Here is a 23,587-nt window from a genome sequence, read left to right as displayed (position 1 = left end):
CCCCTCATCAACCCATCACTAGTATATTAGTTTGTGAACCCGTTCTCAAACAATGGCAATAAAACGATTCTGATTCTGATTCTTACCACCTGGTCTGATCTGTCCCATATGCGGCAGAAACTTCAAAGCTCGTATTGGCTTGTACAGTCACTACAGAGCACATCATTCTTAGGGACGATGGACCCCTATCTTCTAACAAGAAGAGGAGCCAGTAAGCAGGCAACATTGATGTGCATTTTCAATCTCTCCGCTCACCCCTTATGTTTAACACAGACCTGGGCAAAATACGGCCCGCGGGCTACATGCGGCACATTAAGATTTTCAATCCGGCCCGCCGGACGTTCTACATAATTTTTGTAGACCTTTAACATCAAAACTGTAGCCGCCATTATGATGTGCAGTGCTGTTTATAAATGACCGTAAGTCTTGAACGACAGAAAGTATTCCAATGGTTGGAATCTGCAATTTTGGGTGTTGTACGAGTTATTACAGTAATCTACGTCACAGCAGCTCAAACGAGGAACAAAGCAGAGTGGGCGGGGTTTGTTGTCAGAGCAGCCAGCCCGAAACGCATGTATCAGAATCAGATGCTGAAGCAGATTTTTACAACAAAGTTCTGCATAAAAGTGATAATATGTCATATTGTAGGTGTTTATTACCCTTTGCATTCATATTTTTCTGTTTGTTACATTTTTGTTGTGTTTTGCTCGATTGTAAAACATGTCTATCGAGGAGCTGGTCTGAGAAGTAAAAGAGGAGCGACGTTCATATGCTGTTCATATTCAGTGTTTTATTGTTCGTAGTAAATATTGTAAATGCCACTTTCTTTATTTTAATGTACATTTTGGGTGTCCCATTCGGTAAAAAACTGTAAAATTCCATTCCTTTTTTTGAGGTGGTCTGTCATAACCTTTTAGAATTCTATCGGACATTGTGACTTTTGGTATTAGTGTTCCTTAAAAAAAGGGACCCAAACACACATACTGTACAGCAGCTTAATGTGTACATATAATTTATACACATACACATTGGCCCCCCCAGACATTTTTTTCTCTCTCAATGTGGCCCCCAAGTCAAAATATTTGCCCAGCTTTTGTTTAACCTGATTCAAGAAGGATGTAGACCAGAAGTGTCAAACCGCGAACAGGTTCAATCCAGTCCGCGAGTTAGTTTGCTTAGTGTAAAATTTAGCTGCATTTTTTAATTACAGAAACTGCTGTTCTAAATGTGTCCACTGGATGTCACAATAGCAATTCTGTTAGGCAAGCAAATAGTTTATACAGGGGCGAGCATGTATACCAAGCAAGAGGTACACCCAACGTAAAACAAACAGGAGTAAAAAAAACAATTGGTAACCCCACTTAAAATGCTGCATGAGACAATGCACATTGATATGGTTCTGTGGAAATTATTGTCTTCTGTGCCAATTTAAATTAAGTGAACAGTGTGTGAATTACTGCAATACTGTCAGTCTTTTAAGTTTCTAGTTTTGGTTTGTTGAAATTGTTCAAACATTGCATAGCTTTTATTTTTCTATCGATATACCTGTACAGTGATGCCTAGAAGGCAGGGAGTAACTCAACCCTCTCGAATATTACCTCAGTTTGTATGGTTTGTTGTGTTGGCACAGGCATTATTTTGTTTTTTGTTTAATCCCAGTGACTTAAAGTTGAATTGCTTTGTAGATACTAGGACTGCGAATCTTTAGGTGTCCCACGATTCGATTCAATATCGATTCTTAGGGTCACGATTTGATTCAAAATCGATTTTTTTTTTTTCGATTCAACGCGATTCTCGATTCAAAAACGATATATTCCCGATTCAAAACGATTCTCTATTCATTCAATACATAGGATTTCAGCAGGATCTACCCCAGTCTGCTGACATGCAAGCCGAGTAGTAGATTTTTGTAAAAAGATTTTATAATTGTAAAGGACAATGTTTTATCAACTGATTGCAATAATGTAAATTTGTTTTAACTATTAAATGAACCAAAAATATGACTTATTTTATCTTTGTGAAAATATTGGACACAGTGTGTTGTCAAGCTTATGAGATGCGATGCAAGTGTAAGCCACTGTGACACTATTGTACTTTATTTTTTGTTTTTATAAATGTCTAATGATAATGTCAATGAGGGATTTTTAATCACTGCTATGTTGAAATTGTAACTAATATTGATACTGTTGTTGATAATATTCATTTTTGTTTCACTACTTTTGGTTTGTTCTGTCGTGTTTGTGTCTCCTCTCAATTGCTCTGTTTATTGCAGTTCTGAGTGTTGCTGGGTCGGGTTTGGTTTTGGAATTGGATTGCATTGTTATGGTATTGCTGTGTATTGTTTTGTTGTATTGATTAATAAAAAAATAAAATTAAATAAATAAAATAAAAAAATCGTTTTTTTAAAAATGAGAATCGATTCTGAATCGCACAACGTGAGAATCGCGATTCGAATTCGAATCGATTTTTTCCCACACCCCTGGTAGATACACTGAGAATTTCTTTTTTTTTTCCTCAGAATTTTACTTTGGAAGTGTTTTCTCAAGAGGATTATTTGTGATATGTACATTCTCCAAATGTGCTTGTTCTATTTTGGGCTGAAGTAAAACAAAGACAACAATCTGAAATTGTATTTTTAAGTTATTATGCCATGATTTTACCAGTCCGGCCCACGCGGGAATAGATTGTCCTCCACACGGCCCCTGAGCGGATACGAGTTCGACACCCCTGATATAGACGAAAGCCTGCAGGTCGCCCAGCTTGAATGGTCCGACATGGACTCCATCCTGACACTGTGACGGGACTATTTATTTGTTTTGCCAGGATTTGTAACACCTTAAAAAAAACCCAGTGTGAATTATCCGACGCCTTGCTGGAAGAAAGCTTCATTAAAATCCAGTCGAGTCCTCCTTAATGGCATTATTTATAGTCACAAGTCGTTATGTCCTCATTCAACGGGGGTTTAATTTGTTACGCATGGCATCTGAAATAAAAGGGGCGCCCGGGGTCTGACTTTTTGTGCGTGAGCCTTGTTGAAACCAGAGTGCTTGGCCCGCATACATCTCCCATCTGGGTTTCACCTTTACATATCCACGAGTGACCCCCCTCAAAAAAATGCCTATAAGACTTTGAAATTGTGGACCCTAAAAGGGCATCCAAAGTCTCCCCATTAAAATATTCCAGGGGGTTCGTGAGCATTTCCGTGGCAGTTCTCAGCTCCTTCCTACGCCGGTGAATAGCCTCTCTGTGTGACCTGCCAACTATCTGCCAATGGACGCGCTCTTTTACAAGTGAATAGACTTAGTTTAGCCACACTTAAAAGGACACACTAACGCTCCATGGCCGAGCCACAATGGCCGCTCGGTAAATCGCCAGCCTTAATGATAGCGCTTTGGCAGCGGCGAGAGGAGGTAGAGCGCTGGAATCTCAAAGAGGGGACACAGCTGCACTGGACCATCTCTCGCCCCCCCCCCCCCCCCAACACCATGAGCTTGCCTCTGCGTGTATCGATTCACAACCCCGTCGGCAGCATTCATCACTCATAGTGACGCCAATCTCGATCTTGTAGCGAGGAAGTCTGAAGGCGTCTTGAAAGCTCGCCGTAGAAAAGCGCAGACAAGAGAAGTCAAACTTTTAACAACATATACGCAAACGTTAACAATGATAAATCAGCCCGACCGGCACAAACATGCAACATCTGTTAGGAGAAAGATGCCTATGAAAATATTTGGACTCGCTCACCATCACCAAAGTGACTCTGGAGGCGAACGTCTGGCACGGGTCCTGCTTCACATGGTGAGGAAAGAGATGTGAGGGACGAGCGAGCGGGTCCTTACACGCCATCACACACTGGCACGCTGACCGGCCTGTGAGCGGGGAAGTAGGAGGAGTAAAGGGGGGGTGTGATGGAAGGGGGTGGGGGGGAGGCTTGGCCTGTTTGTCCTGTTTCCTTACTTACTGATTCACACTTTGTGTACTTTTTTTCACACAAACGAGGACGGTCCCTAACTAAAAACTGTAGGGGCAAACTGTTACCATAAAGAGATATATATAAAGATAGGTACAAAACCCAAAACCAGTGAAGTTGTCACGTTGTGTAAATCGTAAAAAAAAAAAAACCAGAATACAATGATTTGCAAATCCTTTTCACAAATCCTTATGCACAAAATTATTAAGAAAAACACTTTTGTAGCGATTGCTCATTAGCTGCTTTATCTTAAAGGCCTACTGAAATGACATTTTTTTAATTTAAACGGGGATAGCAGATCCATTCTATGTGTCATACTTGATCATTTCGCGATATTGCCATATTTTTGCTGAAAGGATTTAGTAGAGAACAACGACGATAAAGTTCGCAACTTTTGGTCGCTGATAAAAAAAAAAGCCTTGCCTGTACCGGAAGTAGCGTGACGTAACAAGCTGGAGTGCTGCTCACATTTCCACATTGTTTACACCAGCAGCGAGAGAGATTCGGACCGAGAAAGCCACGATTACCCCATTAATTTGAGCGAGGATGAAAGATTTGTGGATGAGGAAAGTGAGAGTGAAGGACTAGAGTGCAGTGCAGGACGTATCTTTTTTCGCTCTGACCGTAACTTAGGTACAAGGGTTCATTGGATTCCACACTTTCTCCTTTTTCTATTGTGGATCACGGATTTGTATTTTAAACCAGTGGTCCCCAACCTTTTTGTACTTGCGGACCGGTCAATGCTTGAAAATTTGTCCCACGGACCGGGGGGGGTAGTAAAAAAAAAAAAATCTATTTTTTTTTTTTTTTTTTTTTGTCATAAAGAAATACAATCATGTGTGCTTACGGACTGTATCCCTGCAGACTGTATTGCTTTATATTGATATATAATGTATATATTGTGTTTTTTATGTTGATTTAATTTTTTAAAAAAAATTTATTTATTTATTTTTTACTTCTTGTGCGGCCGCGGCCCGGTACCAATCGGTCCACGGACCGGTACCGGTCCCGGTGGTTGGGGACCACTGTTTTAAACCACCTCGCATACTATATCCTCTTGAAAATGAGAGTCGAGAACGCGAAATGGACATTCACAGTGACTTTTATCTCCACGACAATACATTGGCCAAACACTTTAGCTACGGAGCTAACGTGATAGCATCGGGCTCAAATGCAGATACAAACAAAAGAAATAAACCCCTGACTGGAAGGATAGACAGAAAATCAACAATACTATTAAACCCTGGACATGTAAATACACGGTTAATGCTTTCCAGCTTGGCGAAGATTAACAATGCTGTTGCTAACGACGCCATTGAAGCTAACTTAGCTACGGGACCTCACAGAGCTATGATTAAAACATTAGCGCTCCACCTACGCCAGCCAGCCCTCATCTGCTCATCAACACCCGTGCTCACCTGCGTTCCAGCGATCGACGGAAGGCTGAAGGACTTCACCCGATCATCCGTGCAGTCAGCGGCTAGCGTCGGATAGCGCGTCTGCTATCCAAGTCAAAGTCCTCCTGGTTGTGTTGCTACAGCCAGCCGCTAATACACCGATCCCACCTACAACTTTCTTCTTTGCAGTCTTCATTGTTCATTAAACAAATTGCAAAAGATTCACCAACACAGATGTCCAGAATACTGTGGAATTTTGAAATGAAAACAGAGCTTTTTTGTATTGGATTCGATGGTGTACCAATACTTCCGTTTAACTAGTGACGTCAATCGCATACGTCATCATACAAAGACGTTTTCAACCGGAAGTTTAGCGGGAAATTTAAAATTGCACTTTATAAGTTAACCCGGCCGTATTGGCATGTGTTGCAATGTTAAGATTTCATCATTGATATATAAACTATCAGACTGAGTGGTCGGTAGTAGTGGGTTTCAGTTAATTAAACACTTTGCACAATTTCAATACTGTGACAAGTTTGGGGACAGTCCTTTCCATTGCATTACAGAGTAATATTTGGACACACTTTCTCATTATAATACATAAGAAGTGTATTATTGTATGTTAAAATCTGCACTACAACCACATAATTTCCCCATTGTGGAATCAGTCGAAGTCAATGCTGCCGTGCAATCATGTGACCACCTGCACTCGAACCAATGGTTCAAATCCGCTAAGAGACAAACGACGTTGCCAAGCGCCATCCTTAACTCAAGCAGGGCAGGATGTTTATCACTCAGCCTCCGCCTCACCGCAGCAGCAACCTGCCTGAGAGGATGAATGACGAACTTCAGGATGACCTCCAGCGGGTCGTGTTTTACAGCCTCCCTGTCGCTGGCAGGGCTGAAACATTGCACGCAGGGCAAGATGCCGGGGAATGCGGAGAGTCACATATAATGCTGACAAGATTAGCACTTGTTTCTTGTGGTGTAGAACTAAAAATGATGTCTACAGGTACAATTACCCCTCCAAATAAACACAGTCGTGATTTTTAGGCGGGTTTCAGTAGACTTTTAGCTCCAAAATGTGGGCATCAGCCTGCTGACATCACCTACAGAAGACTGGAGGCGGTTTCATATCGCGTAGTTTTGGTAGCATCTTCATCCTGAATCATGATATACCCGTGCAAAATTGAAAGAAATACCCTGGACGGGAGAAAGACTGAGTCAGAACCTGCGGAAAAAATATTCTATAGATTGCCTCAGTACCTGATAAGAATGTAATATCAAATGACCCCCCACAGACCCATTGGCTTCTGTGGCCCAGTGTTAGTGCTGGTCCTTAAAGACCTTGGTGCTAGGATCAAAACCTGGCCGCAGTTGATTTAGAAATGTGACGATGCCGCATTTCAGTCGTTGCCGTGATCCCAGGATGCAGAGAAGTATAGGCAAAGTGGAAGCAGGAGGCCCCTTTATTAGATAGTAGGGCTGCAAGATTTTGAGAAAAAACACAATTGATTTGCGTTTTTTTTTTTTTTTAATAAATGTTTTTATTGAATTTGACAGGTATTACACTATACAATAGAACAGTAATCACATTTTCCTTTTTTCCCCCCACCCACGAACAGCAACCCAACACACACCCCATACACACACAACACCCCCCCCCCCCCCCCACCCCCCAGGTCCTACATAAGTTAAAGGTACAGTCACAAATGGAAAATAATTAGTACATCACTTTCTTCTCAACATAGGCAGATAATAAATATACACCCAGAATAAATGTAAATAAAAAATTTAAAAAAAGGAAGCTGGTTTGTGAAAGGTGAACTTTTCATGTGTCCTATAGCGTCTTTAATTTAGCTATGTAGTCAACCACACCACCCCAAACAGAATAAAACTTCCCAGGTGCCCCCCTAAGATTAAACTTTATTTTCTCCAGATCTAAATAAATCATAAGGTCTTTAAGCCATAAGGAGGCTTTGGGGCAAAATGGTGACTTCCACTCCAGCAAAATTCTCCTACGTGCTAATAAGGATGCAAAGGCGATACTATCCTTAAATTTTCTCCTTATTTGGGGATCTGATACCGTCCCAAAAATAGCCATTTCTGCACATGGTGTCAGGTTTAAATCCAATGCCTTAGCAAGGTGTTTGAAAATAGTTGTCCAATAGTCCAGCAAATGGGGACAAGACCAAAACATGTGCGTCATGTTTGCAGGTGACATGTGACATCTGTTACAAGTATCCGAAATATTGGGGTATATTTTGGAGAGTTTGGAATTAGTAAAATAAATACGGTGGACATCCTTAAATTGTATTAAATTAAGCCTTGAACAGGATGTACTGTTGTTAATTCGGGTTAAGGCAGAATCCCAATCTCCATCATCTAAAGATCTGCCAAGCTCTTTTTCCCAATTCCCTCTGATTTTATCAAGAGACGTTTTACTAAACTGGGATATTAAGATGTAGATTTTGGAGATTAGACCTTTCTGATTTGTGGGAATATCTAAAATTGAGTCAATTAGCGAATTAGGTGGAGTATTAGGGAAAAAGAGACTATTTAATTTAACGAAATTACGAACCTGAAAGTATCGAAATAGGTGAGATTTTGGTAGGTCAAATTTTATACACAGTTCACTGAAACTAGCGAAGACATCACCAAGACATGATTTGCGTTTTTTTATACTTTATACACGCAAATGCATAGAACTGCGAAAATAACGAGTGAAGGAAGACGTGTTAGTTTTAGACTGTCAATCAACAGTTTTTTGGCTCAAGGTGCCACACAATAAAACAGGGGTCGGCAACCCAAAATGTTGAAATATTGGACCAAAAATGCAAAAAAAAAATCTGTCTGGAGCCGCAAAAAATGAATGTGTTATAATGAAGGCAACACATGATGTAAGTGTCTATATTAGTTATGTTAGCCTACTATCAAAATGTCTTTAAAAGTCTTATATAAGTGCTATAATGAAGACAACACATGATGTACAGTAAGTGTATATAGTTAAAGTTAAAGTACCAATGATTGTCACACACACACTAGGTGTGGTGAAATTTGTCCTCTGCATTTGACCCATCCCCTTGTTCACCCCCTGGGAGGTGAGGGGAGCAGTGGGCAGCAGCGGTGCCATGCCCGGGAATCATTTTTGGTGATTTAACCCCCAATTCCAACCCTTGATGCTGAGTGCCAAGCAGGAAGGTAATGGGTTTATTTTTATAGTCTTTGGTATGACTCGGCCGGGGTTTGAACTCACAACCTACCGATCTCAGGGCGGACACTCTAACCACTAGGCCACTGAGTATTATATTAGCTATAGTAGCCTACTATCAAAAGGACTTTTTTGTCACAGGCTGACCCAAATCTTCGTTGACAGAAATGTTGTATTTTAATTTTTATCCTACACATTTTTGCAACATTGGAAATCATTAGTCAAATGGAGGCTTCTCACAGGATGAGATAACTTCTGGAAATGACTGGCTCAGAATGGCCAAAGGTATAGATGTGTGTGTCCAAGTTAAAGGAAACGGCAGGATGTCTTCTTCTAATGGATCTATTACAATCTTTGCAAGCTGGGTAATGTTTGCTGTGGTCTGGAACAACATGGCACACAAACAAACAGCCAATATTACATACAGATAATGTGTAATGAGACATGCAAATATACAAACCCCGTTTCCATGTGAGTTGGGAAATTGTGTTAGATGTAAATATAAACAGAATACAATGATTTGCAAATCCTTTTCAACCCATATTCAATTGAATGCATTACAAAGACAACATATTTGATGTTCAAACTCATAAACTTCATTTTTTTTCTGCAAATAATAATTAGCTTAGAATTTCATGGCTGCAACACGTGCCAAAGTAGTTGGGAAAGGGCATGTTCACTGTATTACATGGCCTTTCCTTTTAACAACACTCAGTAAACGTTTGGGAACTGAGGAGACACATTTTTTAAGCTTCTCAGGTAGAATTATTTCCTATTCTTGCTTGATGTACAGCTTAAGTTGTTCAACAGTCCGGGGGTCTCCGTTGTTGTATTTTAGGCTTCATAATGCGCCACACATTTTCAATACTGTATACTGTGCAACCTACTAATAAAAGTTTCAATCAATCAATCAAAACCAGGACAGGAAATGGTACTAAACACAGGAAAAGAAAGAACAAAGCCCAAACTGTAATGTGGGATCATGACAAGAAAATTATATATATTGATTTAGAAAAAAATATTTATCGAACAATTTATTTCCCCTTAATTTGTTTCAGTACCAAAGATGCAGCAGATTACATTCAAGTTTGATTAGAAAATATAGAAAAAACACTCCACATAAATAAAGAACTATCAAAAAATGTTGTAGTTCTTTTAGTATATGTGTCCCATTGTGGTCCAAGTTCGGACACCCCTGTTCTATTACAGTATGTCGTTGACGGTGTACTGTACTGTAGATGTACCTAATGTTGTGGCTGGTTGGTGTATATAACTCGGCCCTAATCAGGTCATGGGATCGGAAGAATGTAATCAAATCATCCTCATACTGTACCTAGTTGCAGTCACCTTTACACGACTCACATAAATAAGCACTATTTTGGTTGATTAATCCCAGAGGAGCTCCAAAGAATCCACAGCCAGCAGCAAAGGAGGCTGACAACTTAACCCCCTGGGCCTGCTCCCGATGCCCCACGGCCCTCAATGGCTGCCTTGTGCGGCACACAGTGCTCCACTGTGACACGGCCCTGCGTCTCACCAGGAAATATTGACTTGTAAAGCTTCAAAACACACACGCCTTAACAAGCCCGGCAGTGTGGAGGTGTGAAACCTGCACATGCTGAGGTCACGCGCACAAAATAGACGTTTAGACGGATTATGCATCAAGGTTGACTGGGACAGGGACATTCTGGGAAATAGGCCGATATGAAAAGTATCCAACGCTAGGAAGCCATAGCGTGTTTGTTTACCTGGGCAGGGGTATAGCCAAGTTGCATCACACTTTAAAGTCGCCAAATTGTCCATAATATGTGTGGATGTGAGCAATGTGACAGTTCAATTAAACAGGCACATTTGGCAGCAGATCAACTAAATGGTGGCTATCAAATGCGCATATGTCATAATGTGACTCATCCGTGTGTATTTATACTTCCATGCTGTCGCCGTCTGATGCCTTTGACCCGAAAGAATACACGTAATTGGTAAATTTACACAAGCCCGCATGTGATTGCTTCCTCCCCCCCGCAGCCACTTCAGTTAACATGGCTTGTTTTCCAAGAAAAATATGAAAAATTCTGACATTTGTAAATAAATAAATGAAGCAAGGGGTGAATATATATTTACATTTTGCCGCCTGTCCATCAGATCCGAAGCACTAAACGTGCTTTTATAAACTTTTTTTTTTTTTTACTTTTCCACTTCAGCCTGCTGACCTCGACTGCAACTGAGGAGGTTTGTGGGGAACACTTTCAAACATCCTCCTAAATGACTTAATGAGATGTTTAGAGGAATACCAATAAATGACGCCCGATCCAAAGGTCTGGGGCCGTACTTATCAAGCTTCTTAGAGTGCCATTTTACACTTAAGTCCTGAGAATTTGCGAAATTTAGTCCTACTCTCAAACTTAAGAATAAAAGCTTTTGATCAACGTTCTTAAGTCTAAGAATCACTCCTACTCTCCACGATATTTAAGAGACCTTCAGAGGTGTCTTAAGTGGTTAGGAGTTGCCAGCAGGGGGTGGCACTGAGGCGAGAGAGACGTGCGCGAACGTTCAGGGAACGGAACAATGTTTTTGGTTTTTTTTGATGACGAGCAGCTGATCAAACGGTATCGTTTAGACAGAGCGGATATTATTTTTGTCACAGATTTAATACTTTTCGATTCCTTGTTGATTTCTGCATGTGTCTGCAGTGGGCTAGTATATATAGAGCCACCCACACCAGTTTCAAATTAGTTGCCTAATTAATGAATTGGAAAGAAAATGTTATGACAGTAGCGTATGTGTGTGGCCGTGAGGTGAGTGACGTCAGTGAGTGTGTGGGCGAGAGAAGAGAGGGAGCGGTAGCGTGAGTGCCGGCGGGGACTAGTTTGTTTTGTATTATTTTGTAGTTTATTGTCAAAATATACACTCCCATTGTCCACTTAAATATTTCCAAGATATTTCTTTATTCTTAGACAACGGATTCCCTTCCGTGATTGGTCATTTCTATGGACACAGAAATGACGTCACCTAAAATTCCGTTTACGGCACATAGTAATGTCGTAATTCAGCTCTGAGTGTGACACTTAAGATTCAGTCCTACACTTCGCTGAAAGTGTGAGTAAGACGCTTGATAACTAACTTTTAAGTGCAGCTTTCAGCGAAGAATTTATTTACTCTTAAGTCAACTCTTAGCAGACTTCTTAGGAGTAATTCTAAGAAGCTTGATAAGTACGGCCCCTGGTGTGCATGTTGGTCAGGCCTTTTCTGTCGAGGATGTGCAGATATCCACCTATTCGGAATTATGACAACTGGACATCTGCTGATTGGAGTAAGCGTTGCTCTGGTTTGTCGACAAATTGGAAGTTCTAAGTAGCCCAAAGCTGCCACAAATGATTGGAGGATTCGGGAAGAACTGTGGACACTCTTGTGATTTTGGATCACATCGGACTGTCTGCCCCGCAGTTTTTGAGGACCACTCATAGACAATTTAGAGTGAAAAGCAAATTTTATTTTCACTCGCATACTAAACATTCTAACTTGGATTGTTTCCCTGGCGTCGAGACTCTCCCGAAGGACAGTGCGGCGAAGACACAACAAACTCCCTTCTTGTCTCTCATGGACACACACCTGTTGTTGTTGACTTTGGACTAGCGACTGCACAAGATCAAGGTAGCGGAACAGAGACACACTACGGGCTTACACACACACATGCAACCATAAAAATATACGCCACACACCCCACCCCCCCAACCCAACGCCCTCGACGCAAATCCCATAGGGGTGACGAATGGATGGTCAGTGCCTGAGAGCTGCGGCCTACCATCATGACCCCGCACTCCCTTCCCTCTGTTGCTAGATATCTCGAGATGTACGTTGTAATATGTATATGTGCTTTGCTATGGAGGTTTTTTCCCACTCCAGACTGGGCCCTCTTAGGAGCCCAGTCTAGATTGTATTTTTTTACTCATCCTTCCCCAGCGTTTTACCTTTTTCCCATCTTTTACGGGGCGACCCATCAGCGTTCCTGTTCTGTAACCCTGTACACTGTTTGTTTGTCTAATCTTGAACGGTTTTGTGCTGAAAACAAAGTTTTGTTGTACTTGTGCAATGACAATAAAGACATATCTATCTATCTATCTATCTATCTATCTATCTATCTATCTATCTATCTATCTATCTATCTATCTATCTATCTATCTACTTAACTGGCGGCCCGCAGGCCACATCCGGCCCCGCCAAATCTTTTTAATTTAATCCAGAAAATCTGACTTTTAACAGCAACTGGACAACAAAGTATGAATGTACTGAAATTGCTGATTTTGTGATGTATTCGTGGTCGTGTTGTTTTTGGCTGTTTACAGTTTTTTTTCCAATTGCCTACACCAGGGGTGTCCAAAGTGCGGCCCGGGGGCCATTTGCGGCCCGCAGCTAATTGTTTAGCGGCCCGCCACACATTCTGGAAATGCCATTGCAAAAATCAAAAAAACATTAAAAAAGTGAAATGAGGTGAAATCTAACTAGAAAATGTTGCAATGTTGACACAAAGCTGCCATGCAGGCTGTTTTTTTTCTTTTGTCTATCTTTATTTTCCTTTTTTTGCCATTGCTCAAAAAAAAAAAGACAAAAAATCAATAATAATGAATTATTGACATCTTCAAGGCTCCAATTATTTCAAATATTTCACATTAAAATGTTTTATGTGAAAAAATATTGCATATATTGTGTGGTTGCCATATAAAAACATCCAAGTTTTCTTTGACAAAAGAGCATAAAACAAACAAAATAATAGTTAAAATGTAAAATGGACAGATTTATCTGGAGTTGATCTCGTAACTTAAGTATTGAAAGTAAAACAAATAATAATAAAAATGTATCACTTTATGAGTGGGGCACCTTTTGGATCCCAAAGATATTTAGTGAGATTTATTTATCTTTTCACTGTGATTAATCAAAAATAATAATGAAAATAAAATCGATGGTGTCATGCATTATTCATCTTTTCAGGGCTCCAATTACTTCACATCAAACATTGTTTTCTGAATGTTTTGGGCGGTGGGGCAAATACTGCATAATTCAGTTTTACTATAAAAAACAAAGTTGTCTTTGACAGAAAAGGCATTTATAATAATAGGCAATAATAATTTGACTTGTTTTTAACATTTTAATGACTGAAACCCTTTACGGGCCCCAGGAGCCCTAAATGTTAAAAAAAAGAAATCTATATATTTTGTTATGGTTTGAAAATGAAAAATATCAAAATGGCCCCCGCATGCTTTAATTTTCCCGTGTGCGGCCCTCAGTGGAAAAAGTTTGGACACCCCTGGCCTACACACTAAATTTTCCATTTTCACACAGTTAACAAAAGTCTACACACAGTAAACAAAACCACTATGCAGATTTGCCTAATATTAAGCATAGACTCTGCTTCACATTTTTTGCGAAATATTACACACAATGCTTAACACACACCTTCCCATCGCGCACACAGATAACGATTGTGATACACACATCTTTACACCTTACACAAAGATAAGGATTGTGAAGTTACTTCCTGGTCAATCCAAAGGGCTGGCTTGCCAACGACCACACAATTTAACACGTTGGGTAATCACATCCACCAGGTGTAAAGACACACAGGTGATACATTGAAAATACAGCTTTCAAGTGCGTGCTAGCTATACATTTTTTTCCATTTCTAATTTTTATCTCCAGATTTTTTTTCAAACCTTTGTATTTGTCTCAGATTTTTATTTGTACTGCATATCATTGTTGACTACTGTGATATGTTACTTTACCTGACTGTGGTAAAAATAAATATTTTCAGTTTGCAGCGTCATTGTTGAGCAGTTTTTGAAAAGATTACAGGATATTTTTACTTTCTCTTTAGGTCCTTACTAGAGATGTCCGATAATGGCTTTTTCGCCGATATCCGATATTCCGATATTGTCCAACTCTTAATTACCAATTCCAATATCAACCGATACCGATATATACAGTCGTGGAATTAACACATTAGTATGCCTAATTTTGTTGTGATGCTCCACTGGATGCATTAAACAATGTAACTTTACCATGAATTGATTAACGTGGACAAGTTGAAAAATGTATTCGGGTGTGACCATTTAGTGGTCAATTGTACGGAATATGTACTGTACTGTGCAATCTACTAATACAGTTTCAATCAATCAATTAAAAACAAAATAAAAGAACAACTTCAACTCCAGTTATGGAAAAAAATGCCAACATGGCACTGCCATATTTATTATTGAAGTCACAAAGTGCATTATTTTTTTTAACATGCCTCAAAACAGCAGCTTGGAATTTGGGACATGCTCTCCCTGAGATAATCCTAATACCCACTACAACTATGGGAAATACTATACTTTGACTTTCACAAAGTGCATTATTTTATTTTATTTTTAAACATGCCTCAAAACAACAGCTACAAAAACAATGAAGGCACACAGCTTCAGTCCAGAGTATACTAGAGCATACTTGCCAACCTTGAGACCTCCGAATTCGGGAGAAAGTCAAATACAAATAAGGCAACAAGAGAAGTATCCCACACTTCTCTTTTGTAAAGTAAATTTGTACAGCCGACATGGGCATCTACATCAACAATATGATTTGATGTATATGATATATATATATATATATATATATATATATATATATATATATATATATATATATATATATATATATATATATATATATATATATATATATATATATATATATATATATATATATATACCTGTGTATATATATATATATATATATATATATATATATATATATATATATATATATATATATATATATATATATATATATATACAAATTATTCACAAGTTGACCTAAATCAAACTAATTAATAATATCAATGCCAACAGAGGGAAGATGGACTACAACGTGAAAACACGTCAGTGATGCATTCAGGGACTTGTGGTAATTACCACAATAATACTAGTGCATAGTGTTTATGCTGCCTGTTAGAAATTATAATACGTGTATACTTTGTTGTGTTCTAGTGGTTAACTCATCAACATCAACAACAACAACAGCATTCAGTACCAGGGCTTCTATTGGTGCTGGTATTTTTAAGGGTGCTATTGTGTAATTCCTGTCCGAGTGACGTTGAGGGATCAAGTTCAGTTGAGCTGTATTCGAGTTAGAGTGCCATCTAGTGGACACATGGGGTCAACGTCCCACTGCTAACATGTTTGTTGTCATAAAGAAGCTTCTATAAAACGTGCGCGTACAAACGCGACTTTGTTGTCCATTCTCGAATAGTGTAATTTATCAAATATTACAGTCAAAATGTGTTTAAGGTGATACTAATACAGGGAATAAGCAACCTAGTTAATCAACGAGAAATGATCAAACCATTGAAACTCGATTGTGTAATTTTGTTTTGACTTTTCGTCACAGCTGTTTCATCCCATGTTTACTGTATTGTCAACACGCCATAAAAAAAAATCAAAGCTAATGGTATCAAGTAAAACGTGTTATTACACCATGTATATACATACAGTTGTGTTCATTAATAAAACTGTTGGTCTGTTTTGTTTTTGTGTGCAGTTAATGTCTTGTTGTTCTGCGTTATTATTGCTGGTGCTGTAATAGCTAACATTTTACCGCGATTTGGCAATACGGTATTAGCCAATAAGAAGGAGTCATTCGTTTTTTTGCCTTTACTTCAGCCAATGATAAATACGCCTTGATTATAGCCAATAGCGTGTGTCTACGCAGGATCTCACAGCCAATGGGCGTTGAGCCCAGTTGGTAAAGTAAACCAATGGGAGTCTCGGAGCATTGTGTGACTAAAGCAGCGGACTACCGGGCTCAATCCGCCGCTTCTCCACCCGGCTGGTCTTTTTTGGACGTCTGCAATGGCGGAAGAGCAGCAGTTCTACATCTTGCTGGGCAACCTGATCAACCCTGACAATAATGTCAGAAAGCAATCCGAGGTAAGGCCGTTGAGTGTTTGGAGCGTAACCTAAGCGGCGCGGGTTTGCTTGGCCGAAGCTAACCGCCCTGCTAAGGCGCACAGCCCACGTGCAATGGGCGCCAACACAGGTTAGGAGTTAGCTCGGGCTAGCAGGCTAGCCAACTGGACCGTGTTGCGTACTTATGTGGGTACGGCCCGGCTTCAAAACAACAATTGTCCCCCTGTCACTCGTAAATGCGTGTACGTACGCATCTATCGTTGCCACAGCCGGGCGATTCGCGTGAAATTACAGTGTCTCGACCCTAGTAAATTATGGCTAAATTCTCCAGCTGATTGTGAAGCTAGGCGTCTAGCTTAGGGTGTACCGGAAGTAGCATGGCGTAACTTACTTATCATCTACACGGAGATGGTCTATTAGGAGTGTACTGTGTTTGCAGGGAACAGTTGTGTGATAAAATAATAAAGACGTTGAGTCATAGTCTCATTCATCAAAACAAACCCACTTCCGACGATCTACTATAACCGGATCCACGTATCTCGACCGGTTTGTCGAGGTTGAATGATAAGGCCTATTCACTCATCTCAGAACCATGACGACCCGCTTGTCTCGCCAAAGCTTTGTTGCAAATCCTGGTCTCTCCAACACCTGAGTTTTGGTAGGATGTGACTACTTCCTTTTTTTTTTTTTTAATAAGTCCCAGGCTGGGCGATATGGCCTTTTTTAAATATCTCAATATTTTTGGCCATATCGCGATACACGATAAATATCTCGATATTTTTGCCTTAGCTTTGAATGAACACTTGATTAGGGATATCCCGATCCGGGTTTTTGCATTTCCGATCCGATACCGATACTGGCCTATCCGAGCATGTATTAAAGTTTAAAGGCCTACTGAAACCCACTACTACCGACCACGCAGTCTGATAGTTTATACATCAATGATGAAATCTTAACATTGCAACACATGCCAATACGGCCGGGTTAACTTATAAAGTGCAATTTTAAATTTCCCGGAAAATATCCGGCTGAAAACGTCTCGGTATGATGACGTTTGTGCGTGACGTCACGGATTGTAGCAGACATTTTGGAACAGCACGGTGGCCAGCTTAAGTCGTCTGTTTTCATCGCAAAATTCCACAGTATTCTGGAGATCTGTGTTGGTGAATCTTTTGCAATTTGTTTAATGAACAATGGAGACAGCAAAGAAGAAAGCTGTGGGTGGGATCGGTGTATTAGCGGCTGGCTACAGCAACACAACCAGGAGGACTTTGAGTTGGATAGCAGACGCGCTATCCGACGCTAGCCGCCGACCGCACCGATGATCGTGGTGAAGTCCTCCGTCGCGCCGTCGATCGCTGGAACGCAGGTGAGCACGGGTGGTGATGAGCAGGTGAGGGCTGGTGTAGGTGGAGAGCTTATGTTTTTAGCATAGCTCTGTCGAGGTCCCGCAACTAAGTTAGCTTCAATGGCGTCGTTAGCAACAGCATTGCTAGGCTTCGCCATGCGGGACAACATTAACCGTGTGGTTACAGGTCCAGGGTTTGGTTCGGTTTCTCCTGATAGTAGAAGTAATAGTAGTATTGTTGATCTTCTGTCTATCTTTCCAGTCAGGGGCATGTTTCTTCTGTTTCTATCTGCAGTTAAGCACGATGCTATCACGTTAGCTCCGTAGCTAAAGTGTTTCGCCGATGTATTGTCGTGGAGATAAAAGTCACTGTGAATGTCCATTTCGCGTTCTCGACCCTCATTTTCAAGAGGATATGGTATCCGAGGTGGTTTAAAATACATATCCGTGATCCACAATAGGAAAAAGGAGAAAGTGTGGAATCCAATGAGCCCTTGTACCTAAGTTACGGCCAGAGCGAAAAAAGATACATCCTGGCGTCCTGCACTGCACTCTAATCCTTCACTCTCACTTTCCTCATCCACAAATCTTTCATCCTCGCTCAAATTAATGAGGTAATCGTCGCTTTCTCGGTCCGAATCGCTCTCGCTGCTGGTGGGAATGATTGTAAACAATGTGCAGATGTGAGGCGCTCCACAACCTGTGACGCCACGCTACTTCCGGTACAGGCAAGGCTTTTTTATCAGCGACCAAAAGTTGCGAACTTTATCGTCGATGTTCTCTACTAAATCCTTCCAGCAAAAATATGGCAATATCGCGAAATGATCAAGTATGACACATAGAATGGACCTGCTATCCCTGTTTGAATAAGAACATTTCATTTCAGTTGGCGTTTAAAGTTATTTAGCCTACTTAGTTGTCAGATTCATGTTGAAAAGGGTTTTAGACTTAGACTTCCTTTTTATTGTCATTCAAATTTGAACTTTACAGCACAGATAAGAACAAAATTTCGTTACATAAGCTCATGGTAGTGCAGGATAAAAAAAAGCAATAAGGTGCATATATAAATAAATATATATAAATAATATATATATATATGTATATATAATATATGTATAAATAAATAGATTACTGTACAGATAAATATATTGCACTTTTTCACATGCGTCCACGTTTATGGATGCATGTTATATTGTCTTTTTTATTCCAGCGAGTTAATCCATTTTGGGGGGAGTTGAGGGGATAATTGAATTATGATGCGTTCAAGAGTTTAGTACTCTTGATAATAACTAGCCAGCTGAATTAGGCGAGTTTGAATAATACACAATGGTTGGTAACAAGAAACTGACCTGTTCAAGGATAAACACAAAATAGACAAAATTATACATGACAAACAGAAATGGCATCATTGAACTAGGGCTGGGCAATATGGCCTTTTTTAAATATCTGTATTTTTAGGCCATATCGCGATACACGACATATCTCTCGATATTTTGCCTTAGCCTTAAATGAACACTTGATGCATATAATTGCAGCAGTATGATGATTCTTCGTGTCTACATTAAAACATTCTTCTTCATACTGCATTAATATATGCTCATTTTAAACTTTCATGCAGAGAGGGAAATCACAACTAAGTCAATTTAGCAAAACTGTATTTATTAAGCAGTGGCACAAACATTCATGTCATTTCCAAAACAAAGTGCAAGATTGTCAGAGACATTTTAAAACAAGCTGTAAGTGCACTTTTGTGCATGATGACACAAGATATTTCAATAAGTGTCACATAAAAATGAGCTGCATATCAAATAGTATATGTCAGTGGCTCTTAACCTGGTTTCGATCGAACCCTAAGGGTTTGGCGAGTCGGACTCGGGTTCGGCAGAGGTCAAAACACACCCGACTCATCGTGTAAATAAAAACTTCTCCCTATCGGCGTATTACGGATACGGCAACAGCAGAAGTCAGACTGATTTGCAGGTGTGTAAGTTGTTGTGAGTTTATGCACTGTGTTGGTTTTGTTGTTTGAACAAGGTGATGTTCATGCACGGTTCATTTTGTGCACCAGTAAAAAGACATGGTAACACTTAAGGCTGAAACGACGCGTCGACGTAGTCGACGTCATCGGTTATGTAAATACGTCGACGCCGTTTTTGTGCGTCGACGCGTCGCATAATTACGTCACACTACCGTCATGGCGGAGCGCAAAGCAGACTGTGCGAGCGAGGGGAAAAACGCACGCCAAAAGTCGTCAAAAGTGTGGGAGTATTTCAATACACAGCCTAATAATGTTGTTGTATGCACAGTGTCGAGCGTAAATGGCCTATCATAGCAGCACAACGGCTTTGAACGAACATTTGAAAAGAAAACCATCAACCATCAACTAGTCAATCGTCCGCGTTAGCATACGTTGTCATCATTACACAAAAACATGAATGTGTCATTTGTATCTGCTAGGGGTGTAACGTTATGTGTTTTGTATTGAACCGTTTCGGTACGGGGCTTTCGGTTCGGTACGGGGTTGTACCGAACGAGTTTCTAAGCTAAAGCTAACTTTAGCTGCTAAAGTCTTAACAAGTTGCTTTGCTCCTTCTGCGGCTGCCTCTGTCTCAGCACGCAGCATTGTCCCACCCATACAACCATCTGATTGGTACACACGCAGCATTGTCCCACCCATACAACCATCTGATTGGTACACACGCAGCATTGTCCCACCCACACAACCATCTGATTGGTACACACGAAGCATTATCAGCCAATCAGCAGTGCGTATTCAGAGCGCATGTAGTCAGCGCTTCAGCGTGGGGCAGATAGGTGTTTAGCAGGTGAGCATCAGGCAGCGGACTCTCCCCAAATGATAATAAATACCTCCCAGTCAACTACTAGTAACATCACTATGAGCCCGTTGACCTACTAGAAACTTAACTGCAGCTCAGCTCACTCGCAGTCCTGGCTTGAGGTGAAGGCTAATTAGCTCTCAGTTCCAGCCACATCGACCCCTTCTGAGCGCCTATTTTCAGCTGCTGGGAATATTGTAAACAAGAAAAGAAGCAAAGCAAGTAGACATGCTAACCTTTCTTCATTACAACTGTTAGTCACTCACAGGAATGAGTAGAATTGGTTATTGTGTACTGTGTTGGACTGGATGTTTATTTTGCACATTTTAAAAGCAATACTTAATGTTTACAGTGCTCCAGAATATTTAGATTGGCACTTTTTTGTATTGATGTTTATCTTTATTTTTGCACATTTTAGCAAATAAGCAATACTTTCACTTTTGTTGAAATGTTTACACTTTTGTTACAGAATATTTCGTTTTGCACTTTTTTGTATTGGATGTTTATCTTTATTTTTGCACATTTTAAAGCAAAATAAGCAATACTTTTACTTTTGAAATGCTTATACTATTGCAAAATATTAAGATTTGCACTGGATGTTTACTTTTATATTTGCACATTAAAAAGCAAATAAGCTACTTTTAATTTTGTTAAATGTTAAAAGTTTTAAATGTTTACATTGTTACAGAATATTTTGTCATGTTGTTGTCAATGTTGACTGAGTGGCCATACTTTTTTTTTTGTAAATAAAAGCCATGCCTTTTGAAAAAACTGGCCTACTTTTATTTTTTCATCTTCATTTTAAATAAAATAAAATAAAAAAATAATCGGTAAAAGGAAAAATAATCTATAGATGAATCGAAAAAATAATCTATAGATTAACCGATTAATCGAAAAAATAATCTATAGATTAATCGATAGAAAAATAATCGTTAGCTGCAGCCTTAGTAACACTTTAGTATGGGAACATATTCACCATTAATTAGTTGCTTATTAACATGCAAATTAGTAACATATTGGCTCTTAACTAGTCATTATTAAGTACTTAATAATACCTTATTCGGCATGGCATTATTATAACCCTAACCAAATAACTCTAAATTAAGTCTTTGTTGCTTAGAATATGTTCCCCTAGTGTCCAAAAAACCAAACATATATATGACTAACAATAATAAGGCATGTCAAAACAGGAAGTGTCTTTTGTTGACATGTGCTGTGTTTGGTTTCGTTCCCTGCTGCACATGCTTTTGTTTTCATGCAAATGGATGGAAAATGCAGATTTTAAACTTGAATGGTCACCTGGTCCCTTTTATCAAGCAGCAATTCAGGTTTCTTTGTTGCATGAATCACTCAAAGACATTGATCATAGAATGTATTCTCTAAGCGCAGTGTTTTTTAACCACTGTGCTGCGCCATGAGTCTGGTGTGCCGTGGGAGATTGTCATTTCAGCTATTTGGAGATTGTCCTTTCAGCTACCGGTATTTGGGTTAAAAATATTTTTTTGCAAACTAGTAATTATAATCCGCAAATAATGTGCCGTTGTTGAGTGTCAGTGCTGTCTAGAGCTCGGCGGAGTAACCGTGTTAATCTCCTCCATATTAGTAGGTGGCAGCAGGTAGCTAATTGCTTTGTAGGCGTTGGGAACATTGTTTGTCATGAAGACAGCGGGAGGCAGTGTGCAGGTAAAAAGGTATCTAATGCGTAAACCAAAAATAAACAAAAGGTGAGTGCCCCTAAAACAAAACAAAAAAAAAGGCATTGAAGCTTAGGGATGGCTATGCAGAACGAAACTACAACTGAACTTGCTACAAGGTAAAGAAAAACAGAATGCTGGACGACAGCAAAGACTTGCAGCGTGTGGAGCAGAGATGGCGGCCATAAGGTATATCCGTTCATGACATGACAACAATGTCCACACAAAGGATACCAACAACTGAAAAAATCTTGATTGCTAAAACAAAGCAGGTGCGGGGAATAGCGCTAAAAGGAAGACATCAAACTGTAACAGGAAAATACCAACAAAACAGGAAAAGCCACTAAAATAGGAGCGCAAGACACTACACACAGGAAAACACCAAAAAACTTAAAATAAGTCACGGCATGGTGTGACAGTACTTTGAGACAAGTATAGTGATGCATGGTTGGTTATGGTTTAAATTCATATTCAACAATTGCGACGACGACTTTTTATTGTCAATATAGATTAACATTTTTAATGATTTCTGCTGGTGGTGTGCCTTTTGGATTTTTCAATGAAACAAATGTGCATTGGCTCGAATAAGATTGAAAAACACTGCTCTAAGGTTTGACAGTCTCTTTAGAGAGGGGGGCATTTATTGTCGGTGTTGCCAGCGAACATGGCTATTTTCCAAAATTCACATTTTCCCCACTAAATATGTCAATTAACATTAGTGGAGTTATAAAAAAAAAATTAAAAAAAAGTCTACATGAAATATATATATGAATGGGAGACCTGGTTGTGTGTTACAACACCTATTATGCTCATCTAATCTATTTGTGGCAGTGAGGGGAGGGTGGGGCGCGAGATGATGTCATAATCTAATTTGCATTCTTGGCCATGACGCATATAATCTTTATGGGCCCTGTGGGAGAGACAATAAGTGAGCATAAAACCAAACAACTGTCGCCTTTTAATAAAAAAGATCATGCATTCCTAAAACATAGTAATAGGTTGCTATGCTGGCCACACTGATTTTTCCTGCTGTGTCATCTTATTCTCTGGCCGACCAGGTGTAAGGAATAGCGTTACAATTCCATCTACTGTATAAAGTTGACACGACATGCCCTATTCACAGACAGTCCCATTATGTGTTTACGAGCGAGGGCTGACCGGTAGCACCAAATCTATTTGTAGTGGGCTGCCACAAATAA

The 23,587-nt window shown here is 39.8% G+C and overlaps 2 protein-coding genes across 2 annotated transcripts in view; one reads left to right on the top strand and one right to left on the bottom strand.

The window, feature by feature from the left end:
* Positions 1-3,856, bottom strand: part of LOC133658829 (semaphorin-5B-like) — a 29,375-nt gene extending 25,519 nt beyond the window's left edge. Inside the window, exon 1 of the mRNA XM_062061267.1 lies at positions 3,742-3,856. The gene's annotated coding sequence lies outside the window, so the exon portion shown is untranslated. The remainder of the gene's footprint in view (positions 1-3,741) is intronic.
* A 12,511-nt stretch (positions 3,857-16,367) lies between these two features.
* Positions 16,368-23,587, top strand: part of kpnb3 (karyopherin (importin) beta 3) — a 29,957-nt gene continuing 22,737 nt past the window's right edge. Inside the window, exon 1 of the mRNA XM_062061253.1 lies at positions 16,368-16,530. Within this exon, the coding sequence (XP_061917237.1) occupies positions 16,453-16,530 (78 nt within the window). The 5' untranslated portion in view covers positions 16,368-16,452. The remainder of the gene's footprint in view (positions 16,531-23,587) is intronic.

The sequence above is a fragment of the Entelurus aequoreus genome, linkage group LG01, assembly GCF_033978785.1.
Source record: "Entelurus aequoreus isolate RoL-2023_Sb linkage group LG01, RoL_Eaeq_v1.1, whole genome shotgun sequence".
Classification (NCBI taxonomy): domain Eukaryota; kingdom Metazoa; phylum Chordata; class Actinopteri; order Syngnathiformes; family Syngnathidae; genus Entelurus; species Entelurus aequoreus.
The sequence above is the reverse complement of the archived record's forward strand: the minus strand, read 5'-3'. Positions and strand labels throughout refer to the sequence as shown.